General features: G+C 35.6%; 1 protein-coding gene across 1 annotated transcript in view; it reads left to right on the top strand.

The window, feature by feature from the left end:
• Positions 1–22,669, top strand: part of LOC113227180 — an 88,203-nt gene extending 65,534 nt beyond the window's left edge. Inside the window, exons 5-6 of the mRNA XM_026460063.1 lie at positions 4,629–4,776; positions 22,053–22,669. Coding sequence (XP_026315848.1) covers positions 4,629–4,776; positions 22,053–22,141 — 237 coding nt within the window. The 3' untranslated portion in view covers positions 22,142–22,669. The remainder of the gene's footprint in view (positions 1–4,628; positions 4,777–22,052) is intronic.
• The last annotated feature ends 3,081 nt before the right edge of the window (positions 22,670–25,750 follow it).

Raw genomic sequence — 25,750 nt, 5'->3', positions numbered from 1 at the left:
ATTCACATTTTTATAGTATATTTGATATCTTTCCCCTCATAACAAACCCATACAGTGTCCAAAAAGATCTCGTTGGTAATTGTTTGGTCTTATAATGTCCAACCTCGAAGCGGTCCAGCTTATCTTTTTTAAATAAGGTACAACCATGACCGCTGATCGCTATTGTAAGAAAAGCCGATGATTATAGCAAGTTTTACAGAGAAACAACGACGGCTAGTCAACCAATCTCCATCGCTATTCCTACGCGATAACGCCATAGTGCGTAATGCCAAACAAAGCATGTTCACCTTAGCAAAGTTCCAAATAATCCTTCCCAACCCTTCTTTTTATTACTTTTTATTAACTGCCTCCGTGGCCGAACGGTTACCATGCTGGACTGCCATCCTGGGTTCGATTCCCAGGCTGGGATAAATATGTGTATGGCCTACATTTATTTCTCTCGTGAGTTTGGGTGTAATTTGTGGTTGTCTATGTGTGTGTCCATGGCACCCGAGACACAGGGTTTCCCTAATGCGGGGCTATGTTGAGTGTGTGCGTTATTATTATTATTATTATTACCTGAGGGATTCTGTTTACAGTTAGATTCCCCCGGACTGCGGCTAGTAAGACTTGTAAGGCCCTAGCTAGCTAGTAAGCCTCGCCGAACACCACACGAGCCTTCCATACTGGACAACGAACTCTCCGGAGTCATATTCCAGCTTCCAGAAATATGTCACATACGTTTTGTTAGCGATTTTAATATGTAAATTTTATTTTATAAAATATTTTCTATTTGAATTTTCATAATCGAGTCGCAATTTCATACTTTACATGAATACTTAAACGGTGGTTTCATTATGTGAGTATTCTCAAAATTCCCCATTACAAATATAATTTTATTTTGAACTTTTAATTTGCAATATAGGTCGGAGTTGTTCCAAAGTACCTCTTCTAAAATCTGGATTGACATGTCTCCTCCTGTGAGCGTGGCAGCGTCTCAATCCCTGCCAACATTTCAAAGAAAATTTTCTCAACGTTTATTTAATTTGACAAACAATCCCAAGATGTTTTTTTTAATTCGTTGCCTAGGTTAATTTTAAATATATATAATTTTAAATAACAATTTTAAAAGGGAGTCCACCTCATACATACGTCTTTTAATACGAGTACCACACAAAAATAGCGAAATAATATCAACATTTTGTACATTGATATTAATAGATAATGTTCATTTTATTTCATCATTTTGTGTGTTGATTTATTATTGTTTGCTTTGATTTTTATTTTACTATTTCGAATTTTATGTCATTGTGAAATAAATTGGTGTACGTGTTTCTACCTCTAAAAGTGCCTACAAATTGGCACGGTATTTTACATTTCACTTGTGAAGGTTAAAATCGAACTAATTGATATTTGAATCATAATTTAAATTATATGAAAGCATAATTTAAATCACGCGGTGTCGATAGTCAAAAAATACGTTATCAACGTCTATTGCTTACACATTTACTAGATTTTGTCCGATCACACGTGTCGGGCAATGCAGCATAACCAGAAAGGGTTAGCTGTACATATGTGCTGTATGTAGCTAATTCGTAGATCCACTTGATATAGTACTATATTATTACCTTTACGTTTACTAACGAAAAAATTATATTTTATCTCAATATTTATCCCTTGAGTTTTATATATATTAAGATTACATCGTAAGGGACTTTTTCGATTAAGGAAGAAGGTTTTTCTCAACAATACATGAATAATTCAGTATGTTAGGAAAGGGTAAAAAAATACTTGGGAATTTATTTACTCAGAAATATAAATAATTAATTTTTGTCCTACTCACGTTTCTGAACCCATGTATACGTACTGCTACTTTTTGAACAAAAAATATTGTAAGTCTAATTTTATTTGTTATATAAGGAAAATTAGAAAGTTCAGCTTTTCCAAATATAACAAATAAAATACGAGTTATGTTTTTTCCACAAAAAATTACTTTAAATCGCTCTCCTGTAATAATTTCCAAATATACGTTAGATGTTTTACCTTTTCAGCGTCAATAAAACTTTCATACAAATCGCGAGTCATGAAAAGTCTTTATTTTTGGCATCAATAATATAATGGAAGGGTTTTTGGTGACTAATTTGAACTAAATCATAACTAAGAGACGAAGTGTTTTTGTAAATTGATTTCACAATTTCACAATGAGGTTCTCAAGTTACAAGTGAATGATACGCATAGTAATTCAAAGCAAATATTCACACTGATTTTGCCTTGTTAGACTTAGACAAAGGAAACCAACCCTTGTAGAATAATTAATACCGATGTTAATATTAATGCTAGTGTGCCTACTTAATACCTACTGTTATGTGCATAATCATAATGCTTAGAGAGTGTTTTTTTTTAATAGGACAGTAAGGGGAAATCCGAATGTTGTTCATTTTGTATGATTAAAAAAAATAAAATTTGATCAATTTCTGCTGTCCCGACTTTTTCGTCCCATACAATGAAATCATCCATAAGAAGCTGAGATTCGTATTCCAGAACTGTACTCAATACTCAAGTCAGGACTTGAGTATTGCAGTGAGCACTGAAAATCATACTCAAGTCCTTGCCAATAGGGTCGTATTTCCAGTGCTTGAAATCATACTCAAGTCTGCTCAAATCCTGACTTGAGCAGTGAGTAAATTTTATTCATTTTGAATTAAAAAAATATTTTTTTTCAATTTGTCCAACTTCTGCTGTCCTGATTTTTTCCGTCTCTCACAATGTAATGATCCCCTCATGAAACTGAATCGAACAGCAGTTTTATTCATTTTTATGGACAACTCATGCTTGACCAAAAAACTGAATACTAAACTTGTTTTCACAGAAAAACACTTAATGGTACCTAAGACAGTTTCCTTGTATCTTCTATGGTTTTGAATTTCCCCATACTGTCCCGTTAAAAAAAAACACTCTGTATATGTGGACTTTCGTTACGAAAATTCAATATAGTGTGTTTTTGTATTGGATCTTTACGATGAATTCCGAGGAGGAGATAAAAGGAAACCGTTTTAGAAACCAGGTGTTTATTATTGTGATAACAATTTTGACATAGTTAATTTTTTGGCCAAGCGTTAGTTGTCCATATAAATTAGTCCTATTGACATTTTTGTAATGCTAATCGTGAGTCGATTAGCATAAAAAAATGTCAATATGATTTTCTGGTAAAATCATTCCATATTACACTTTCGTTAGAATATCGCCTCCAGATCTATATATATGCAGGTACGGGCGCGTATCAGGACATCTCTAGTGGTGAATGTTGTTCAAATCATAATTGAACGACGTCATATATGCTCCAGTAAGTAGTTGTATCGGGATTGTATCGGGATTCGTAAACTAGACCCTTATGGTTACCCCATATGGAAAAATCCATTGCGTCGTATCCGGTGAACGTGGTGACTATTTTATAGACTAGAGATAAACTAATAATAATACTTGAGTCACAGTTAAAACATGTTGGTCCTAAATTTGGAGTCTCAGAATAATGTAGGTCATAAATATAAAATGTTTTCAAATTTAGTACAAAGAGTTTGTAAGAACATCTTTATAGTTCGTAATTCTGAGCAAAAACTTTTAAGTAACATAAAAACGTTCCATATTTCAATTTCCTGTATCGATATGAAATTCAAATGTGAAACATTTTTTAAATAATTTGTGCACAAGTAAGTAATTCAGAACAACGGATTAGAGCATTTTACAATTGTATGAAAAAAATTATTGAACTTTAAAAAAATTTCAATATTATTAATTTTTGGAGAAATTAAACTTAACTTTTAAACAAGTTAATAACATAAAAAGATATTACAATATTTAACTTATTTTGGAGATATTAAAGAATTCCATCTTACGATTATAATCGAGTTCTTAGGTTTTCGCGATTGTTATACATAGGAAATGAAACTATTTTTCCGGATTTAAATCTGTCAACCGTGACCATGAGACTTGTAAAGGGCCCGAAATGTTGGTTTGTTTGAAAAAAACAAATATACGCAATTTAAATCCAGAAAAATAGTTTCATTTCCTATGATTATAATTGACTTTTCAAAATAAGCCATTTCTATTAACTGCCTCCGTGGCCGATTTTTTTTATACAAATGTATAACCACTCAATAAGAGAGGCGATATAAGCGTGTGAGAACTGGACACAACTCAGACAAAACACAGTTACGTAGGACCAATGGAATTCCATCTAGCCCGCTAGCTTTATGCATGTCTAGATTCCGCAGAGTTCTAAATACCTCATTTTGGCGTATGCGAACTGGTTGTCACGCTAGTCTGCCACGCAGAGGTCCCGGGTTCGATTCCCGGGCCGGGAGAAATATTTGTGTGGCCTACATTCATTTCTCTTGTGACTTTGAGCGTAATTTGTTGTTGTCTGTTTGTCTGTGTGTGTCCATGTCACCCGCGATACAGAGTTTCTGTAGCACGGGGCTATGAGTGAGTGCGTTATTGTTATTATATTATTGAAAAATGAATAACTTTCTCTTGACTTAATGACAACTGATAGATTCTTGTTGTAATAAAATTACATTGGGCATTGTAATGCCCAACGCCATGCCAAACGTGATAGTACCAAATGATGTTTATTAAAAACATTTTCCCAGGTCCGGTGTACAGCAATAATATACACAATATACAGGAAGAGCGAAGAGAAGTGTGCAGAAGAAGAGCGGGTACGAACGACGCCTGCTAGTCCACCCGAGATCCATGAAGCTGTAATATACTCTGTACATCGTCGGCTACCAGAGACCAGTGAGTAATATTATAATCATTGTTAGATACGTTTCGCGCTCATTTGGGGCAACATTGTCGTAATTGTAATTGTGGCATATTGATTTAAGTATGTTAACACAGTAATATATATATATATTATTATATGTGTGTATATATACACACACACACATATAATATAATAAAATTTAAAGTTACTGCCGATTTTCCTTCAAACGTAAACGCTTTGTGTTACAGTATATAAATTATATAATTATATATAAATTATATTATATATTGTAAAAATACACAAAGTTTTTTTACGCGTCATTATTTTGAATAAAATTTAAAAATCAATTAATATCGATTTTCTATAACATTACAAGAAATACAGTTGCGTCAGTGTAGTGCCAAATAGTAAATTATTACTAAGGCATTTATAATTACATGAGGCTCTTAATTAAGTATTTAAAATCAATTTTAAGGTCGAATATAATATGTTAAATAAAACACAAACGACGATAGGATTTAATATATATTACCACTGCGTGATATTTGTTTTACTTATTTTTTACTTCCTCCTCAGTACTTTGTATTTCGTCATTACTACTAACATGACTATCCTAGGGGTTGGGTGCCTGGAGACCCATATTACAAGCTCTGCTTAGTTTGGGCTCCAGTCTCCCACAATACATTACTCTAAGCTTACGTAATAATGTATATTTACTGTAATTGTAACGTTTCATTGTATTGTGTTGTGGAGATAAATAAAGATATTTATTATTATTATTTATTATTATTATATTTAGCCTTCTAAAGCAATGTTTGCAACAACATCTAAACTCCAAAATAAGGACTTAAGTTCCTTTTCTTCTTCCACAAATAGATACAAAATTATACTTTATTCAACTTTTAACATAGAAACGCCTTCAATAACGAATAAAATATCAGCTGTTTTGTACTTGCCTCAAATGTATGGGCACTGCTTTTTACACGAGTTGAGGATCCGTTCAGTAAAAAATATTCATATATTTGTGAGTAAAAAGACACCATAAAATATCGTGAAAAAAATTTACCCTATATATGACAATTGAATAAACCAATCAACGGTCCTTGTACTCAAATGAGTACACTTACATTTTTAAATAAATATTCTATGTATGATAATAAGTTTTATTATTCAGTATCATATATTTTTGGTAGCTATAACATTGCTATTATTTATGATAATGAGATAATAACGAAACGTGACTAGTTATAAACTTTACCATAAAATTTAGCGTAGCTATATATGCAATATGTTGAGTTGCATTCTCGCCATATTTAAGAAATTAATAATATAAATAATACTAAATCATCAAAAATATTTAAAATAATATTCTGTTCTGATTGAAAGCTGAAAATTTTCTGAAAATTGTCTTTAAATCGTATGCACCACCCGAGGGCAGCAACTCCGAGCGCTCGGCCACTCGGCATTTCACCGAAAGATGCGTAATCTTTCTCGATCGGTTAATTTCTATTTTTAATTATTATGATTACGTATTGTTATAATTTATTAATTATTTACAATAATCAGGAAAGTCGACTGAAATTCTTTTTTGTAATTTATATTTGGTACTTACCAATTTTAGGTTACCTACATGAAGGAATTACTAGAAGTGTCCACCACCACTGCACGATTGTCGAGAGTTCCGTTTCAGCTTTCTGAGCACTAGACTTGACAAATTTGAAAGCTGAGATGGTTATGCGCGGAATTGTTCGGCACCCGTAATCTTCTCCGTGTAAAGGTTTTACATCACTCCATAAGTAATAGTCACGCACTTGCCGTCCGTAATGAGAAGGAGCACTACCTTGATGGTAATACAGTTCTGATAAACAACAAAAATCTCTTGTTTACATAACAAACTACGCGACATTTCGCGATAGACTAGAATTGCGGCGGGCTATCCCGGTGCGTGAGTGCTCACTCATTGATTAATGAGGCGCGGGCTCTTGAGAAAGAGCTAACAACACCGACGGCTCTTTTGTCGGTCCTCTGTTTGGTAGCCACCTTTGGATCAGGTGATGGTGAATCGATGTTTATCGCAATGAAATAACAAATAAGAATTCACGAATTTTTGCGATTAATTTTTTTTAGTGATTTGGATTCAGTTTCGGATATAGAATAATAACCTCTGTAAATATGGCGAGAATGTAAATCAAAACATTGTATTTATAATTTCGCCGGTGAGTGTTTATTTTATTAGATTTATTTTATTCAATAAGTAAATCTGCTTTCCAGTAATAAATATTTTTTTAGCAACGGATGTTTACGTAGACAGCTTATGTGCTGTACTCAGTTGAGTACATTTGCCATTGGTATACTAAAAATAATAATACTTTGCAGATCAGTGACAATGAATAAAAAATATTTTAAGGTCGTTAGTAATTATAAAGGACTTGAACAAGTTGTTCAAGTTACGAGAGGCGGTTGAAAAGATTAATCTCTTTTGGCCGTTTACAATGAAAAATAATACTGGCCACTATCGTGGCGTGTTAGCCGGTTATTCTTTTTCAAAATTAGTCACGTTCTTTTATTTATTACGTGTCGCTTTGCGTATCGGAAAGAGAAAGCAAAATGTTTAAAATTGAGACTACTTTTTTAACAGACTAATGGTCCTGTCTTAAAAATTAATACGTGCATTTCCATAGGTATTGAACGAAAGTAGTCATGATTGTTTTTTATTTATACATACTTATATTTGGTTTTTTATAAAGTAATATGAAAAAACGTAAACAAAGAATCAATGATCGTAAACCTTTTTCTTCAGTCAACAAATTACAGTAAAAAAAATATCGTGCGAATCGATGACAAATGACAATCTAATATGTGATTATTTTATGAAAAGTTTCCGTTTAATGTTTGGACGCTCTGTTTCTGTAAGTTATTTAAAGTGCGTTTTTAAAATAGATCACATGTTTAGAGAGATTTTTTTCATTTATTTTATAAGAGTGAATACTACGAAAAACACTTAATAATTACATAAAAGTAGTAAATCTGTTTTGAGAGTTTTGTTTCACGGTATTACTAAATTACTTATATGTATGTATAGCCTGCAAAATGACTGAATAAAATGGCACCTGCTAAAAGACCCAAAATCCCTCTACATAATGCTAAAAAAGCATAAGTAGATAAAATGAAAAACAAAGCAGGATAGTGATAATGATGGCGAATGTGGCTTGAAAATCACACCACTTAATTTGCTACGTTTTCTGGCGAAGAGGGAGGAGGAGATAAAGTGATGTAGACTCATTCGTAGTGATGATAAATTGGTCGAAAAACGGGTTTCACTTCAGTGACACGAACAATTCCCGGTTTTTGTCGTGAATGTTCACCAACATACTATTCCAACCGTCAGATAACTTTAACGTAACCGACAAACTAGATGCAATAAAGAAAGAAAAAAATGTATTTTCCATATTTATAAAAAGTTTTACCCTTTTTTAGTTTTGTCACATAATAACATTTGATAAGAAAAATATTTATATAATATTTCATTTAAATGTAGCTCTGAATGACACGTCACTCGGCCCACGTTGATACTTACTGTTGCGTGACATTGTGTTTATTTAATTAAGACCAAAGACTTCCATCCATAAACAAGAACATTCACAGAAAGTTTGTTCCAAACAAAACACTATCGATAGTGATAATGTTTTGTTTATAGTGTTATTTTGTCAAAGAGTACTGTTGTACCGTGCACAGACGCGACTGACTATACCTGTTGAGAATGAGCAAGGCAGACAGATGCTATTGAGATAAATTATCGTCATTATATAATAATACAGAACAAAACCAAAACAGATTTATCGCGTATCTGTGACAGGTCATTCCCCTTTTTGGTACTAATATTTTTTTAAATGTTTTTACAATATGAAGCTCACAAAATGGCATTATTTAATTGTTTCAAAGTTGAGAACATACGAATTACTAAAAAACAAATAAAAAGAAAATACAAATTAAGTTAAAGAAAAAAATACTGTCGAGTTTTTGAAATTATTGATGTTATGTTATAATTCGAAAAGGCAAAATCTTTAGACCATGCAGCCTAATCTTTTTTTTATATCATTAATATTTATAGGTAACTGTTTTGTTCATATTATGTGTATATGTTCTGTCATTGTGTAGTCAGAATACTCGGTTGCTTATTAATCTATGATATTATGTTTTGTCTTGTTTTAATACGCGTTCTTACATGCATGCGGAAAAATGGTTAGTGTGAAATTTCGTATTTGGCGAAATCAATTGTAATGACTACCTGCTCTTACTCATTTTAACAATCATTCTTTTCAACAATTACTCTTTTGTCCTTGTATTATTACAACGATAGGGAAAAAATACATTTCTTATTTATTCGAATTTCATTTAATTTTTTCCCTACTGTAGGAAAAATTTGTAAAGAGATTGTATCTAATAGTTTCGGTGTATTTGGGTGTACTACATTATGCGCGATAAACGCGATACCGGCAAAGACCTTGAAAATGTGAACAATACCAATAATTATTGTCGCCCTTCTGCACCCTTCATTTAACGACTTTAATTTGCTACGAGGAATTCAGGGTTTTTAGTACAAAGTATATAATTGGATAAGGCATTCTTCCTCTATATACAACCCTTGTAGGCCGATTTAGGGGATTAAACTTTTTAATGAACGTCATGTTTAGAAACATTTCAGTCTCTCTCGGGGCCGATATTTCGTTTTAATGAGCTGTGAGAATTGCGTAACTCAAATACAAAAAAGTGCTTTTCTTCTCGTGTTACACAACCGATAGCAATTTGATAACAAAATAATTGTAAACCCCTCTCTAGTTACAAAAAGATACGACCACAATGGCTGCCTTTCTATATAAATAGATTTTTTCAGAAACAGACGGTCCGTCCAGTCAATATTCGTAGTACGTAGTCTAAATATGTCGCTAGAAGCAAAAATAGATCTTTGTCGGAAAAATAAAGATACAACCTTATTTTAGATCTACTCTATTTAGTCCTAAGATTAACAGAATAAGATTGTAAGAAACAGAAATACAGATATTCTACTTCAATCTCCCTTATGATAAAATTTCATTCTAGAAATACTAAATTTCTGAAAGAAAATAATTAAATGATCCCGGAACTTTAACTTGTAACAGACTAAAAATAGTAATAATAATGATAATAATACAACTGTGTCATTGCCCGGGAATGCAGCCTCTCCCAAATTAAAATTAATCTTTTAGGTCATGGGAGTGTCTTAAATATCTATTTAAGTCTGGATATCTATCCGGTACAATAACTGCCTGGCTAACCAGCATGGTAACCGTTCGGCCACAACGACAGTTGACTGCAACAAAAATGTGCAAATTATTAACTTTGGGATATGAAAGTGCGAAACTGAGTAACGCTTTTAGTAGCAGAAGAGCTCCTTGTGAAAGAGTTAGTCCAGGGAAGTACTGCCACTTTACCTATTTCTGCTGCCAAGTAGCAATGTGAGCATTACTGCATTTCTGTTTAGAAGGGTAAGGGTGCTGGTGAAATTACAGGCACTTGGGACTTGTCAACTTATGTCTCATGGTGACGGATGCAGTGGCAGTGCCCATACCATCTCTGCGATTTAAAGCTCCGAGTGGCACTGCAACTATTATGGATATGCGTGTCGCTTACCACCAGGCGTACGACTTGTTCGTCCCGTCACTTGGTATTATAAAAAAAAACTAGCAGACAGAAAGAGGATAGAAAAATACTATTTAGTTTTTTGTAAGCATTACGAATTTGCCACCGATTTTCCAACAGATGTGCAATGATAGTAGACATTTTGTTTGTTTAACGTTTCGTCCTTGTATTAGGGCTTTGTTTTTTTTAAATTATTAATATACGTGACCTCTCAAGCAGAAAATCGTGAATTCGAGTCCGGGCTTGCTTCTCTGATTTGCGAAATTTAATTTATGAACTTTTCGGCGAAGGAAAACATCGTGGGAAACCCTGCACACACCACACGACCAAGCCCTCCAATTGTAAAAGGAGGCCTGTATAATAAGTCAATGCCTGTAGCCTATAGCAGGGTTTTATATAGGCTAATAACTGTAACTATTATTATAATTACTAATAAAATATAATAATAACTGCCTCCGTGGCTGAACGGTTACCATGCCGGACTGCCACGCAGAGGTCCCAAGTTCGACTCCCGGGCCGGGAGAAATATTTGTACGGCCTACATTTATTTCTCTCGTGAGTTTGGGTGTAATGTGTGGTTGTCTATGTGTGAGTCCATGGCACCCGCGACACAGGGTTTTCCCTAGAGCGGGGCTACGTTGAGTGTGTGCATTATAATATTCTTATTACATGCCATTTCACGCTATTATTTATCTAATAATCACCTAGTGTTCTATCACTTACTAACACTGTCAAAAAAGGGAAGTAATCGTTGCCCAGCTTCGTGCCATAATTCTGCCCATAATATATTCTTCTGACATTATCGGCTTCCTCGCCAGTAACCAGAAACAAAAAATTTACTCTTCTGACTTGTTTGTGGTAATGTGAGCATTTTCATATACCAAAATGTTTTTGCAGCTTTTTGTTAAATTCTGATTACTTTCCGAATGTTTAAGATTCATCTTGCAATGAAATTCGAATTCCATTTTCGTAAGATATGTTAATTGAAATCACAGAATGTGTTGTAAAATTAATAACTCGAAGTTGACAAATGTCTAAATAGGAGAATATTATAACAATTCAACAAACATTTACGAAATGTGTTTGACTGTAATTTCGAAATGTACACATTTTAATGTAAGCATTTAATTGTAACACAGTTCTCTGTAAAAAGGTTAAATATACAGTATGTACACTCCATACGATATATATACCTGAAATTTTGGTTCTGAAAGCCTTCTTTTTTATGTAATGTAATTAAAGATCCAATTGGCTTAAAAAGTTTCTTAAAACATCATTCATTAAATATGCAATAAGGTCACTAGTTAAAGGTTTTTTATTTAACACTATTGTTACGTGTATACGTTAAAGAAATCATACCAATTTATCCAAAACCAAATAGTTGGTTAAAAGGGTCAGGTATCTCAGACCGTCAACTGTACATGTTTTCATAAATCCAAGCTTGGAAGCTGTTCCAGACGACAATTATATTATTAATCGGTTTCATGCTAATAAAAATATTAGAACGAATTTTAACGTGTAGATCTTATTGTTTTAAACACTGACATATACCTAAATAGACGCTCCAAGTGTACCTACCTCGCGCGCAGAATGTAAACTATAAACGCTTAGTTAGTGCTAGAACGCGCCTAGTTAAACTTCAGTCTAAAACGCGAAAAATGCCTAATTGTGCTATTAGAAACTGCAAAATTCCCCCACAGCTGTGTGAAGATAAATAAAAAGAGACGTTTCCTTCCACAGTTATGTGCAGTCCTGAGCAGCTCAGGACTCCGTTTAGGGAAAAGGATTACGAATCACGCAGCATATACTCGTTTGCATATGTGTTTTCTCGAAATTCATTCAAAATGAAAATAATTGATTTTAAAATAAATTATGCATATTATTATTACAAAATTACATAACTGTGGAAGGAAACGTCTCTTTTTATTTATCTTCACACAGCTGTGGGGGAATTTTGCAGTTTCTAATAGCACAATTAGGCATTTTTCGCGTTTTAGACTGAAGTTTAACTAGGCGCGTTCTAGCACTAACTAAGCGTTTATAGCTTACATTCTGCGCGCGAGGTAGGTACACTTGGGGCGTCTATTTAGGTATATGTCAGTGTTTAAAATATATAAATATATAAATTCTTAAAACACCTTTACACGGGCCTTAGTTTGAATAACGAAATTATATATTTATTCTCTTTTCGCTATATAATCACATCGGATTTTGTACTTTCCACGATTACACGTCGATAGGTGTGGTAACTTCCTAAAATAATATTTGTCAATTTTGTTTGTACAAAGATTTAATTCAATAGTACCTAGCCTTTGTAGGCTAGGTACTATTGAAATAAAGTATTTGTTTAAAGTGAGGATCAGATTAGAAACTATTATCAAATAAAATTTTAAGGCTTCTCGATTTAAAATTTTGACGATATTCAATTGTTTCTATTTTAATTAAATTTACATTATTGGCAATAATAATACAGCGCAATTGACTCGAAACACAAACGACAACTCTTTATAAGAGCGGAATAAACTAAAAAAAGCACTGTGCGTTTTTTTGAGAAATTTATCGTACTTACTTAATCTATCGATGATCAGAGTCTAAAACGAGTAATAACCAGTTGTGAGGTATTGTTGGATCCTGCATTGTATTAGTTGCAATATTCAATATAACTACACCTACAATGCTGGCAGAAAAAGAAAAATGGAATCCATACGAACCTTGTCCAAACTACAACAGTACCTTACACACTGGATTAATGAATCGACACAGAGATTAATGAGTTTTAGACAGTATCATGACTTCACTTGTGATGAAAAATGAATTCTGTATGATAATCGCCAACCATCACCACAATTGTTGGAACCTGGAAACAAGCCCAAACGGATAAATATACTCTTCATACAAAATTGTTAGTTTTTTTTATGATATCAAGTGACGGGAACAAGTAGTGCGCCTGGTGGTAAGCGTCACGCCTATCCATAACAGTTGCAGTGCCACTCAGAGCTTTAAATTGCAAAGATGTGAGTGGCACTGCCACTGCCCCCGTTACCATGAGACATAACGACTCACCCGAAGAACAGAGTCCGATGTGATTATACAGCGAAACGAGGATAAATACATAATCTCGATATTGAAAGTATGGCCTATCTGTGGGAATTTCAGAATTTTTATGTGTTATTTCTTTTCAGAAATATAAAATCGAACAACGGTCGATCTGATATCTACAACGTAGAATAACGATAGAAATGTACGGTGTCCTGAGAATAAGCAGTCTTGCACATAGATGTTTGTTCTACGGATGAGTCGATAAGTTGACTAGTCCCATGCGCCTGTAATTTCGCCAGTTTGATGGTCCAGCCGCGAATGACTACACTATTCTTTGATCCGGTACATCATAATGTTTGTCTCTCTCTCTCTCTCTCTCTCTGTGTTGTCGCCCCGTCATATTCTAGGATCGTGCTTTCGTATCCACTTCTTGCGTGGGTCTTCGACAACGTGTGTCTAGAGATATCAGGTCTAGGAGGTCTAACTAATTGAGAAGAACCCGTTTCCCTTTTTAAATAACTCATAATAACAACACTTAAAAGAATACAATAAGTCTTATCCGTCTTATCTTATTGTTTTTTTTACATGTTTATTTATGTATGACTGTATACCTGTATACCTATGTATACATATATATATACATATATATATAGTATATATTTAAGTGTATACCTATATTGATACTGTTTGTTAGGATTCATTATAATACGTATGTAACAGTAATTTGTTTTTATTTTATTTATGTAGTTTCTTATATTTCTTTCTCATTGTCTCTGGCATGCTGTTGCCCAATTATAACTTTGACGAGAATGCTGCGTTACATCGCCCTCTGTTGGTAGGACTATTTACTTATTATTAAAATGTAGATTTTAAATTATATTACCTTAGCAAAATAAATTCTACGAGTATTATAGAAAGAATATTATCCTGTTATACGTAAAATCAATAAATTTGCAAAGATTCTTTGGTTTTTTGCATTGTCCTACCAATAAGTCAATGGCTGTTTCTTAGAATTTTGCATTTAATTACAATAGACTAAGTTAAGGTTAATATACTCGTACATATTTTTTGTTTCTTACCCAAATGAAGCTGCGGGAAAACTCAGTATTTACATATTGTTAATTGCTGACCTCTCTGAATTTATAATAATATGAATTTTGTCTCTGAATCCAGGAAGCCATTCCAGTTGACGGAGTCGTCTTTATTAATTGAACACTCGATACGCAAAATTTTCACTGAGTAATAAAAACGGTCAATTAGTAAAATTCCAGTCATATTAAATCACAAAGTTGTCTCTAATTAATTTATAAAGTCCTTTAATGTCAATGAAATACCGGTAATTAAGTACTTGTTGAAAATATAGCTTCAATATTTTTGAGATATATTTCATTATGGATAAATTTCATCACCTTCTATAAAGTTAAGTGTAGGTAGTGTGATAGAGTATAATCATTAGTGAAATATCACTGTGCTACACTGAGACGAGGCTTATATCAAAATATAATTCATTTATTTATTTAATTTTTTTGCCTATTTACATCATTTTTCCGTGTGTTTTGTCAAAAATCCGTGTCAAAAATCGACGTCGCATAACGAAAAAATATCGTCGTAGAATTACGACACTTAGACAAAATATTTCGGTATTTGGCGGCAAAGCTGGAAGCTTCTTGTTCGGCCGCAGCTTGTTAGTATGCCCACGTGTTTCGTATGTACCTGAGGCCTACCATAACCTTTTTAAAAAAAATCTTATTTCAATGTAAGCATATTATAGGTAAGCTTATTATAAATATTATTCATATTCGTACCATGGCACACCTGTCAATCAAGTAATATATGTTACTAAAGAGATGGGAAGAACGAATGATTTCCCAAGATTGTCTATTCCTGGCTAAAAATTGGAAACAAATAACGCTACGTGACCTTTGCTATTAGATCTCGGAGTCCTTGAGCAAATGTTCGATTCGAGTGGTCTTAGAAGCTACTCTTCCGAACATCGGGCGATAGTTCCTCAGGATTCCGTACTGTCTGCAAATATCTTTCTATTACATATCAATTATGACAGCACAATTGTAGATAGGTACTTGACCAATGCAAGTGTCAGTGGAGAGGAAATCTAATCTAGTCGAGAATCCATGGTAAGTCGTTTGGATTTGACACTCAAGGCAGTTTGGGGCGATGCCAATCTTATCAAATTTAATGCTACCAAAACGCAGGAGTGTCTATTCTCCACAAAACGTAGTTCCATTGAATCCATGACTAATGCAGCAAGGAAGCTTGGCATCCTTTCCAGAGTGAGGCGTTACTTCACACCGAGACAGCTTCAACTGTACCAAGCACAAGTCAGGTCGAGCATGGAGTACTGCTGCCACCTTTGGGAATGTTCTGCTACATACAACTGGCCACCTTGTATTCAATTGGCAAGTGTGCCAAGAGGCTTATAGGTGACTCGGAATTACTAGAGACGAAGCTGCAGAGCTTTGTACAGGTATCGGTATTCTACAGGATGTATCACGGAGAATGTGCGATGGTATTATACGATTTAATTCCGCCTTCCCCTTTCCATCACCGGGAGACTAGACGTGGGTTCCACTATGTTGTGGATAGCCCAACGTTTCGCAACGAAGCGTTACGCTTGCGCATTTTTATGCCGAACGGCTATGGAGTGGAATTCCCTGCCTGGAGACTTGTTCCCTGAAAGTTATAACTTGGACCTTTAAACCATCATGGACCTCATCGTCACTTTCCATCGGGTGAGATGGAGGTCAAATACACACTTACATTTTTATATATATAAAAAAAGATCAATCACAGCTGATCTGAAAGTCCCGCCCACATCCACCGCCTGTAGGCTATTCAAAATAGATTTATGCGCAACGCGACGGGTGCCTCGTGGTACCTGGTTAAGTTAACCTCTATAGCGGTTTACGGCTCCCCACCATAGCCTAATTCACGAAACGAGCATCGAAAGCACGACGACTCTGCTCCTCACCTCCCCAATCCCCTCGTAGTGGCTGCTTCAAGCACAACTTAACTTTAACACGTGCCCCTCAGGGAAAACCTCCACCGTGTTTGTTGGCCAAGGGTAATCCTCCCACCAACCAGCAACCAGATCGCTAATCAGTCACACTCCACACGTCACGCATCAATCACGCTCTTCGTCCTCTGCGGAGAAGACAAAGAACCCACAGTTCAGCGTGTAGTCCCCAGTAGTGCCCTGAGACAAGGCCCGTCCCCACGTGGGCGCCCTAAGGCCCACTTTTTAGTTTTAGTTTAGTATCAATTTTAATGGGTTAAGAGCTTTCAACTTGTCCTTTCATCCGGTGGCGCAGTCAAACCCATCAGCGGCATACTGCGAATGTCCTTCACAAAACAAAGAACTTGTCTTAAATTTTGAGTTTTATATTTTCGATCGAATCGAAATGCCCAAAACTAGTATTCCCGGGGCCTTCCTGCGGACTGAGGGGAAAATCTGCATTGCAGTCTTTTAGCAAAAGGAAAAGCTGTAAACAAATAATAAATTTAATTAATTTTATAACACATATTACTAAGGTAAGGTTGTGCAATTGCATAATAAACTTTACTAGAAAAATGCTATTCACAGGATTGCCTCATATGAGGACAACCAGCCTGTCCGTTAAAACCCGGAGTACCCTATGGCACCTACAGAATTAAACCTTTTTTGTATAAACCTACAAAATTAAATTACATTTAGTACGAGTCAAATCTAATTCCATCCAAACCGCTAAAGCTTGTGTACACAGTGACGTTCAATGCTTGAATTATTAGGGTCGATACATAAAGTTTATTTTCTTTTTCTTTTTTTTATAACATCAAGTGACGGGACGGACAAGTCGTCCGCCTGATGGTAAGCTACATGCCTGTCCATAACAGTTACAGTGCCACCCAGACCTTTAAATTACAAAGATATGAGGGGCATTGCCACTTCGCCCTTCACCCTGAGACGTAAGTTGACAAGTCCCGTGTGCCTGTAATTTCACCAGCACCCTTACCCTTCAAAACCGGAACACAGTAATGTTGACATTACTGCTACTGCTACTGGCGGCCGAAATAGGTAAGGTGGCAGTACTACCCTGGACGAATTCTTTCACAAGGAGCTCTACTACTACTTTTCTTTGTTTTAGATAACTAAATTATTTTAATTTCATTTAAGTCATAAATGGTTCCATGCGCAATGCGAGTGTCCTTTGAGCGCGCGGCTACCTATTATAGTTAAAACATAGTACTGCACACAGTTCGCTGTCGTCTTTTTATCTTTTCGTAACCTGCATTTTGGGCGGCTAACAGTAATGTTAGCTGAAACTATTAAGCGCTAGGAAAATGTAAATACTTTTTCGTAGGCGCCATCCAGGAAGGCACCTAGATACATAGCGCATGTAGACAATGTGCCAGCTAACATATTTTGCGATGTAAATGTACCTATAGGTATATCTTGTAATCAAACACACAAGTAATTGATTTTTATTTTATTTATTTATATTTATTTCAGGCAACTAGGACCCATAGATACATACCTTACAGACTAACATACATATAATATAACAATAATATAATAAAACAATAACAGAAATATTAAATAAATACCTTACGGACTAATCATAAATACAATATAACATGATAATATACATATAACACTATTTATTTACACGTATGTACTTCGACGTGTGACGCAACGTGTGTGTCCGGTAGCCGTCCTCGGAAACGCCGGTACATGACACCCTTCGGCCAAAAGTCTTCTCTCATGAAGGTCGACAGGTGTTGAGTTGGTACTCGCACCACAAATGAATTAAAATTCACATTGTGGCGCGACTCCAACCGCTCGACCCTCAGGTTTGCGTTGGCCTCCACTCGCATGTACTCCACAATATCCGCAGACTTGGCGGAGTAATGAAGACGCGACACGTATAACAACGTCGTCTGTACCGCTGGACGCAATAAATGATTCGGGACAGTCAGGGCGGTGCCACTAAGGTTTCGGCTGGTGTTCTTCTTTTTCTTTTCCACCTTCCGAAAGCCGTCCTCGTCGCACTGATCAACTCGTCTCGGTGGTACTGACGACGCAGCTCCAGATACGAGTTTCTTTTCCGGTTTTCCCTTCATTGGTTGCCTGGATTGTGGTTGTGGAGTACTAGGTCGGGCAGCGGCAACAGCTGCGTAATCACGTGGAGGGGTCGTCTCCGGCGGGGCGGGGTGCGGGGAAACGCGCGCGGCAACAGCGCCACAGGTCGGTGACACATGCATGTGAGCCGACTCAAAACTGCTGAAAGACGCATTTTACGCCCCGCGACAAGTGTTCACGTTGCAGGCCTCAGGTGACCTACTTACCGAAGCCGCACTACTAAGCAATACAACTTGGGCACGCAACTCACTGATGGTGTTGTCTGAGGCCTCCAATTATTGCCGCGCGGGTCGCGAATTATTATAATTCTTATTGTGCAGTGGAGCACGTCCGAATCCAAGCGTGCACCGCACCGCACTGTTTATTTATTATTACATTTTAGCTTAATCGTCTAGATATTTTTTTCCAATAATTTGCCGTATATTTTTCAAATAGTAACACAATATATAATAGCCATCAGTTACATTACTACGTAGATATTTTATGTACAACCCTGAGCTACCATTTCTCAGAAAAGTCTTTAACTAATAACTTTGTTAAAATTGGAATAACGACTCGGAAATGTAATTTTAATCTTGGCTATCTACTTTTATGTCTGAATTTGAAACAACTTTAACAAAATGAAATAAAAGTATTATGTTTGAAACAAACCGTTAATGTTTCTGGTTTATTGAAATGTTGTCAGCTCACAAATATTTCCTTAACCCTTCATGGACATATAGTAATAGAGTTTACCGTAAATATAAATATTAGAATATGATAGTATTAGCTAAATGAATATCAAAAAATTAACAATGTGCTTTACTGAGCGATTTTCAAGTGCATTCCATGTAGTTCGGCAACTACACAGAAAGCACTTGGAAACCTACTGCTTTTCCATTGACAAGTATCAACAATGCACTGACAAAGTTCAATGATTTACATACATTGAACATTTTATGTCGAATCAATATAAGCACTACGGCATGAAAAGTACTTACTGACATTTTTGTGTGCCTATTAGTACCTATTTAAGTTGGCGCTCTGCTGCTGTGCCATAAAAAAAATCCTTCTTGCAAATACGTATGTGACCATAACTTACTTTACTCAAATTATTATGTGGTATGAGCTGTCCTATATAGTATAATACACAAGCCTGGTACCTTATTTGCGCAAATGTACTGGAACATTCATTTTTGAGCAGTCATTGTTGTACGAAAATCTTATAAGCAAAAATAGGTAATGTTACGTTATGTTATGTTTGGCAATCTTTACGTTGGCGCAAGTGGAGTCTTGGGATTGATCACGTCATATTACCTACGACCTACGACGACGAGTAAAAACGGTATAGTTGTACGAATTCAAACAAAATGTTTTATTCAGAAGGTGACTTAACATCTTAATGTTTATATTTCGTAAAAAAAGGAACTCAAGATCCACCCATAGATATAGAAAAAAAGGATCCACCTGTAAAAAATAATATCTTCAGTACTTTTTCGTACGATTGTTTTGAAGTCGTATCTGTATGTGCTCGGTTTCTACCTTTATCAATTTAGTAATACATCGATCGATATTAATACCATAACGTAATAAGACAAATAGTGTACAAACGCTCCGTACAAACGTAGCAGCGCGACTTGTAAGTTGTATGTGTGCACGCCCACCGCGCGCCTTGTATGGACGCACATATTCATGTATCGCGCGGTGCACTCGGTTTGCATAGCACGTGTCGCCGTACTAACCATTCGCTATAGGAATAAAGCATTTCTTTTTTTCTGCTACTAAGCATCAGCTTAGTGTTTAAAAATGACATCAAATAGTAGACGTGTTTATTGTTGTGTTTATGGTTGTGAGCAAGAGTGCCTCAAGTTTAGAATTGTTCAGTTTTATTTATTTCATTATTATTTCATATCATACTCACGTAACCGAAATATAAACCCGCGATGCTTATATACAAATATCATAAGTAAGTACTGTATTTCCTTCCCATCGCGTCGTATTCCTCATTATTAAGGGTCATGACTCCCCTGCGGAAACAATTTCTGCATGACGACACTGCCATCTATGGCAGTTTTCGGCATAGTGGAGTGCATCTTGGTGACTCATGCTAAGAGCCGTACAAACTTCGACAGGCCATCTTGTAGGACAGCGACCACTCGGACGTTTACCGTCGATCCGTCCGGAAACTATTAGTTGTTCCAGGTTGTGCTCTTCTTTGCTGGCAATGTGATAAAAAGATCAAGTATCCTACGGAGACATAGTTAGATTGTCTGGTCTGAACGTTAAGATCCCGCAGAATTGAGTCTTGGTGCCAAAATCAGTCTCACGGATTCGCAACATTTTCCTTCCGGCACCACATCTCGAAGGCGTCAATGCGGTCATGTTCCGCCTTTTTAGTGTCCACGTTTCCACCCCATAATTGAACATTAACCCCAGAGAGCTCACCAATGTCATCTTGGTTTTATGAGCGATGTTACGGTCCTTCCATACTGTCTATAGTTGGGCCATAGCACCTTTAGCCATTCCTATTCGCCTTCGAATCTCCTTTCCGCACGACCCGGTGTTGTTTATATGCATGCCCAAATATATTATATCTTCTACAGTTTCAAGGTTGAGCCCGTCAGCTTCAAACTGTCCAAACGATCTACCACCATTAATTTGGTCTTAGCATGGTTGATCTTGAAGCTAAGATCTAAACTGATCGTCTCTACTCTTTCCTCTGCAGCTCTGCATTTAACAAAGGTTACATCAATATAGCACTAGAATTATGTTTACAACATATAGATGTACAGCTAAAATAATAATGTGAAAACCCTATGAGCTCTGAGCAAAGTGTAGGCATTGATTCGCCGAACAGGCGGGAGTTGCACTAAGTGCTACTAACTTATTATATTATGTTAATACTTCGACACCATAAGATACTATGTTTAAATTTGCAAATTTAGATATGAGCACTACGGTAATGACATTTAAAATTAGGTAAAAGTAAAAGATTTGAAAAAAGAATTATAACTTTACTACATCAATATTGCGGTAACATTATCACAACATGAGGAGATTAGGGACATCTTAACAAATTATATATCCTAATGTAGCAACGTCATTACATGTTATAAAAAATACTGTAGGGCTAGCACAGCAGGGCGCGACGTGAAAGCGCGGGATCTCTATGCGAGAATAGCAGTATCTCGCACTTTATGTCGCTCTCGCGCAAGCCACGCCCTATCATTGTGCGTGCCTTACATATCTCATGTAGGTTTAAAGGTAGCGTCAAAATATTATAATTAAGATAAATGTTTTTGAATGAAATCAATGGAATGGACTTGGTGTTACCACCACCTGTCATAAACGCAAAGAAATGTAAAGACCGATAAGCGATCTCTCCATCTACTAGAACGCAAAAGTTTGTCCCAATAGTATTTTAGAAGGGCTTCATTCTGATAAAATTTAATTAACTGTCGTTTTCCATTACAGAAGAGCCGGAGCCGTCACGAGCCGCATCAGCAGCTTTTCAAAGGAACGTCGCAATCATCTTTCTCTTTATACCATTCGTGATTAGATAAGCATTTAATCAACTTTATAGCTAGCTACAATAAAACACTTTGTGTTCTACTGATTTGTTGATACTGAAGAGTTTTTATATGAACGAAATGATTAATCGTTTCACACTTGTGGTACGCACGCGGTTTTCTGACAATACAAAAGTATATAGGAGCGGCTATTAATCTTGCTGCTGCTGCCTGTGTTAACGACTTTAATCGCATCTCTAAAGAAATGAAATGAACAAAAAAAATCACCACGGCACTTGATCCATTGAGAGAAGTGTTACCAAAAATTAGCACTACAAGATGTAACTTGGTTCATACAACATGGTTATGTTTACTACTGACTACCGCTTAACTGAGTTAGTTCCTGAGGTAGTTGCGCGGTGCGGGAGGAGTAACAGTTTACGTAACACTTATGTCGAGCTGCACACGGGATTATTTCAACAAGTTGATTGAAAAAAAGCTCCAAATGCTTTTGAATTAATTTCTACTATCAATGAAATAGATTTTTTATCTTCGTTTCATATAACAACAATTGACTAATTTGGCAGGCACTCTTTGCACTCCTTCCATACCGCGCAGCTATCTTAGGAACCGACTCTGTTAAGCGGTAGGCCTGTAACGAGTAATAGACAAATTATACCCTGTTTCATTCAACAGACATTTGTGTTTAACAGCTTGTCAGCATTTCAAAAAATAATTTGTTTATACTCTACTGATATGCATCTATAACGCACATGATTAACTAACATATTATTCTGACTGAAAACCAGCGCCTTAGGGATCTTAGGCATATGTTGAGTCAGCGCCATTTCACTGCTATGACAAAAAATGTTTTATTTGTTCCTGTTGTATTCAATCTGTATTTGTGTCATACTAATTGAATAAAGTGTTATCTATCTATGTATTATCTCAAAAATTGCATTTATTAAGTATGTAATTCGTAACCGATTTAATTGGAAAGTGACAGTGCTGTCCTATCACTTTGAAATTGAATCATATACGAATGACATATCGTCGGCTAAATTTGAAATGCTCGCAACTTCGTTTTTAGACGACATCTCTTTTTTTCTCTTCAATGGCAATATCGGGCAATTAAAGTTTAAAATATAATTTCTAGAGCCTTTTTAGTCACAAAATAGAGGTTTAATCAAAGATTGTCTTGTAATTATTTCTAGTAATTCTGCTTTTCACATTAACACAAATTATGAGGTTTACGAATTTAGCTGACGATATATATGTATCGCAATTTTTGGTATAAAATATAATTATAACGCAATTTTTGAGATTTTTCTATGTTAGTTGTCATATGTGATATTGTGTTTATATATAGAAAAAATACTTTAAAAATAAATACCGTTATATAGGTGATTTTTGCTGCGGTAGGTACTTATGTAAATACAAAAACGAGAAAATAACAAAATATTCTACATGTATTGAATGAACTTGCATTATTAGCATTATATTGCGTTTAAAAGAAAGTAATTCATAATATTCTGTTGTTAATAAGCTCAATTCTCATAACGTCTTTGAGTATCTCATAACTTTGTATAAGCATTTCGTAAAAGAAAAACATTTTTTTAGCTGTCCATTGCATTGACTTAGTAACTTCTAAATCATGTTAAAATAAATAAATGAAATAAATGTATAATTATATTACTAATTTCACTGTGTATATAAAATGCTATTCTTATTATATGTAAAAATAACTTTGTATATTTAAAATCCAAATCATTCATAAGACCTAAAACATGTAATTCAATAACAAAAATTGCACAGCGACTGATAATAATACAATTATATTCATTCTATAGCGAATGTACATATTTATGTATTTTGGGAATAGTTCTTTCATGTTGGCTGCAGTCCACTACCTCAAACAAAAAAAATCATTTTTTCCGATTTATGTTGGAAAATTGTTCTGAATTTCAAATAGCTATCGAACCAAAATTGTTTCTTGAGCTGTAACGTGTATTTTTAAAATTAAGTACTACAGCTCTATATAAGGTTTTGAAACGCTCCGTATAGTAAATAATTACGGCATAAATTTTATCGCGTGACAGACACTACACTCAAACTTGCGCTTGTTTTCCAACAAGCGGCTAGTCGCGGGCAGCAGACCGGCCACGTTTGCTATTTATTCAATGAAGTCATATACTCATTGATCATGGCCTCGACTCGGATGTAAAACTAGCTACCATGGCTGCGGTCGCTCGGGGCTGATCTCTTGCACTAACACCGAGTATATGAGCTCTAAAACCTATTTATTTTTCTACGCATTCTCAGTCGATGTGTACAGTCCTACAATAAGTTAAGATCCTGTTGTTTCTATGACTGAAGAATTCTTGTCTATATTTCCACTGTTCAATATCCAATAGCATAAATTGTTGTTGTGCCAACCCGAATTTATGTATTTCATTAAATGGAATACACAAATAACTTTATTTTATTACCCAAATAATCCCTTAATATTATGTAGTGAGACCTGTGTATAATTTAAATTAAGTAATTATAGGGATACTGATAATTTTTGATAGAGTTTCCCAGCAGGTGGCTTTAAAAATGAACATGGACTAAACGAAACTTACGTCGAATGTCCATGTCGTACCAACCCTATAACAGTGAGAACCTCTACTCTCGAAGTTGTTACCTTGGACAACCCGTCCAATTAGGCAGAGCCAACTTCGAAAAAGAGGTCAATCGTCGTCGAATCCGACTCGGTAAAACAGCTTTCGGGAAAACTGAGATGACCTACGGCTCTGAGATGTGGTTACTTACTATGGGCCCCATAAAAAAGCTCAAAGTGACAGAGACATTTCTCTACGTGATCGAATCAGAAATGAGGAGATCCATAGAAGAACGAAATTCACCGACATAGCTAAAAGGATAAGCAAGTTGAAGTGACAGTGGGCTGGGCACATAGTTCGTAGAACTGACGGCCGTTAGGGCAGAAAGGTTCTCGACCACGAAACGGAAAGCATTCAGTGGGCCAGCCCCTACTAGATGGATGGATGACCTGATAAGGGCGGCGGGTAACCGATGGCTGCACGCCGCGTCCGATCGACTAATCTGGAAATATTTGGGGGTCTATATTCAGCTGTGAACGTCTTCCGGCTGATATAATGAAGATGATGATGATAAGTTTGGAGACTTAAAAATACTCCTAAATACACTTAGTGAGGCAAGATTCTATAACTTTTAGCCAACTCATTTTTTATGAGAAATTTGAGTAAAACTCTGAGAAGCATTCCACACCGTATTACTCAAGATTGTCGTCGCGCCGCTTGCTCGCAACTATTCCAGTTCCGTTATGGAAAATATTTCCGTGTTTCATTCTTTTTACAAACACGTTTGATGTACTCCAAGACTCGACTAGCTCTGTACAAATTGTTTACTACAGATCTCTCCAATCGTCCTGAAATTCTTCCTACTACATTTTCTCGGAACATATTTCAAACTAATCCGGAGCCTCACCGAAGCTACAAAATTATTAAGGGTAAGGCTAGACGAGCGCAATTTTGTGACTTGTGAGTCGCGTTTTTTGAATCTCGCAGTTCGTTCAATTTAAATTGGGTTGGGGCGCCAAAGGAACGTATTTTCTTCAGTTGCTTTTAAGCGTTTGTACGG

This window comes from Hyposmocoma kahamanoa, unplaced genomic scaffold (genome assembly GCF_003589595.1).
Source record: "Hyposmocoma kahamanoa isolate Upper Pololo Valley unplaced genomic scaffold, ASM358959v1 202, whole genome shotgun sequence".
Classification (NCBI taxonomy): domain Eukaryota; kingdom Metazoa; phylum Arthropoda; class Insecta; order Lepidoptera; family Cosmopterigidae; genus Hyposmocoma; species Hyposmocoma kahamanoa.
This window is presented reverse-complemented; position numbering and strand designations above follow the sequence as displayed.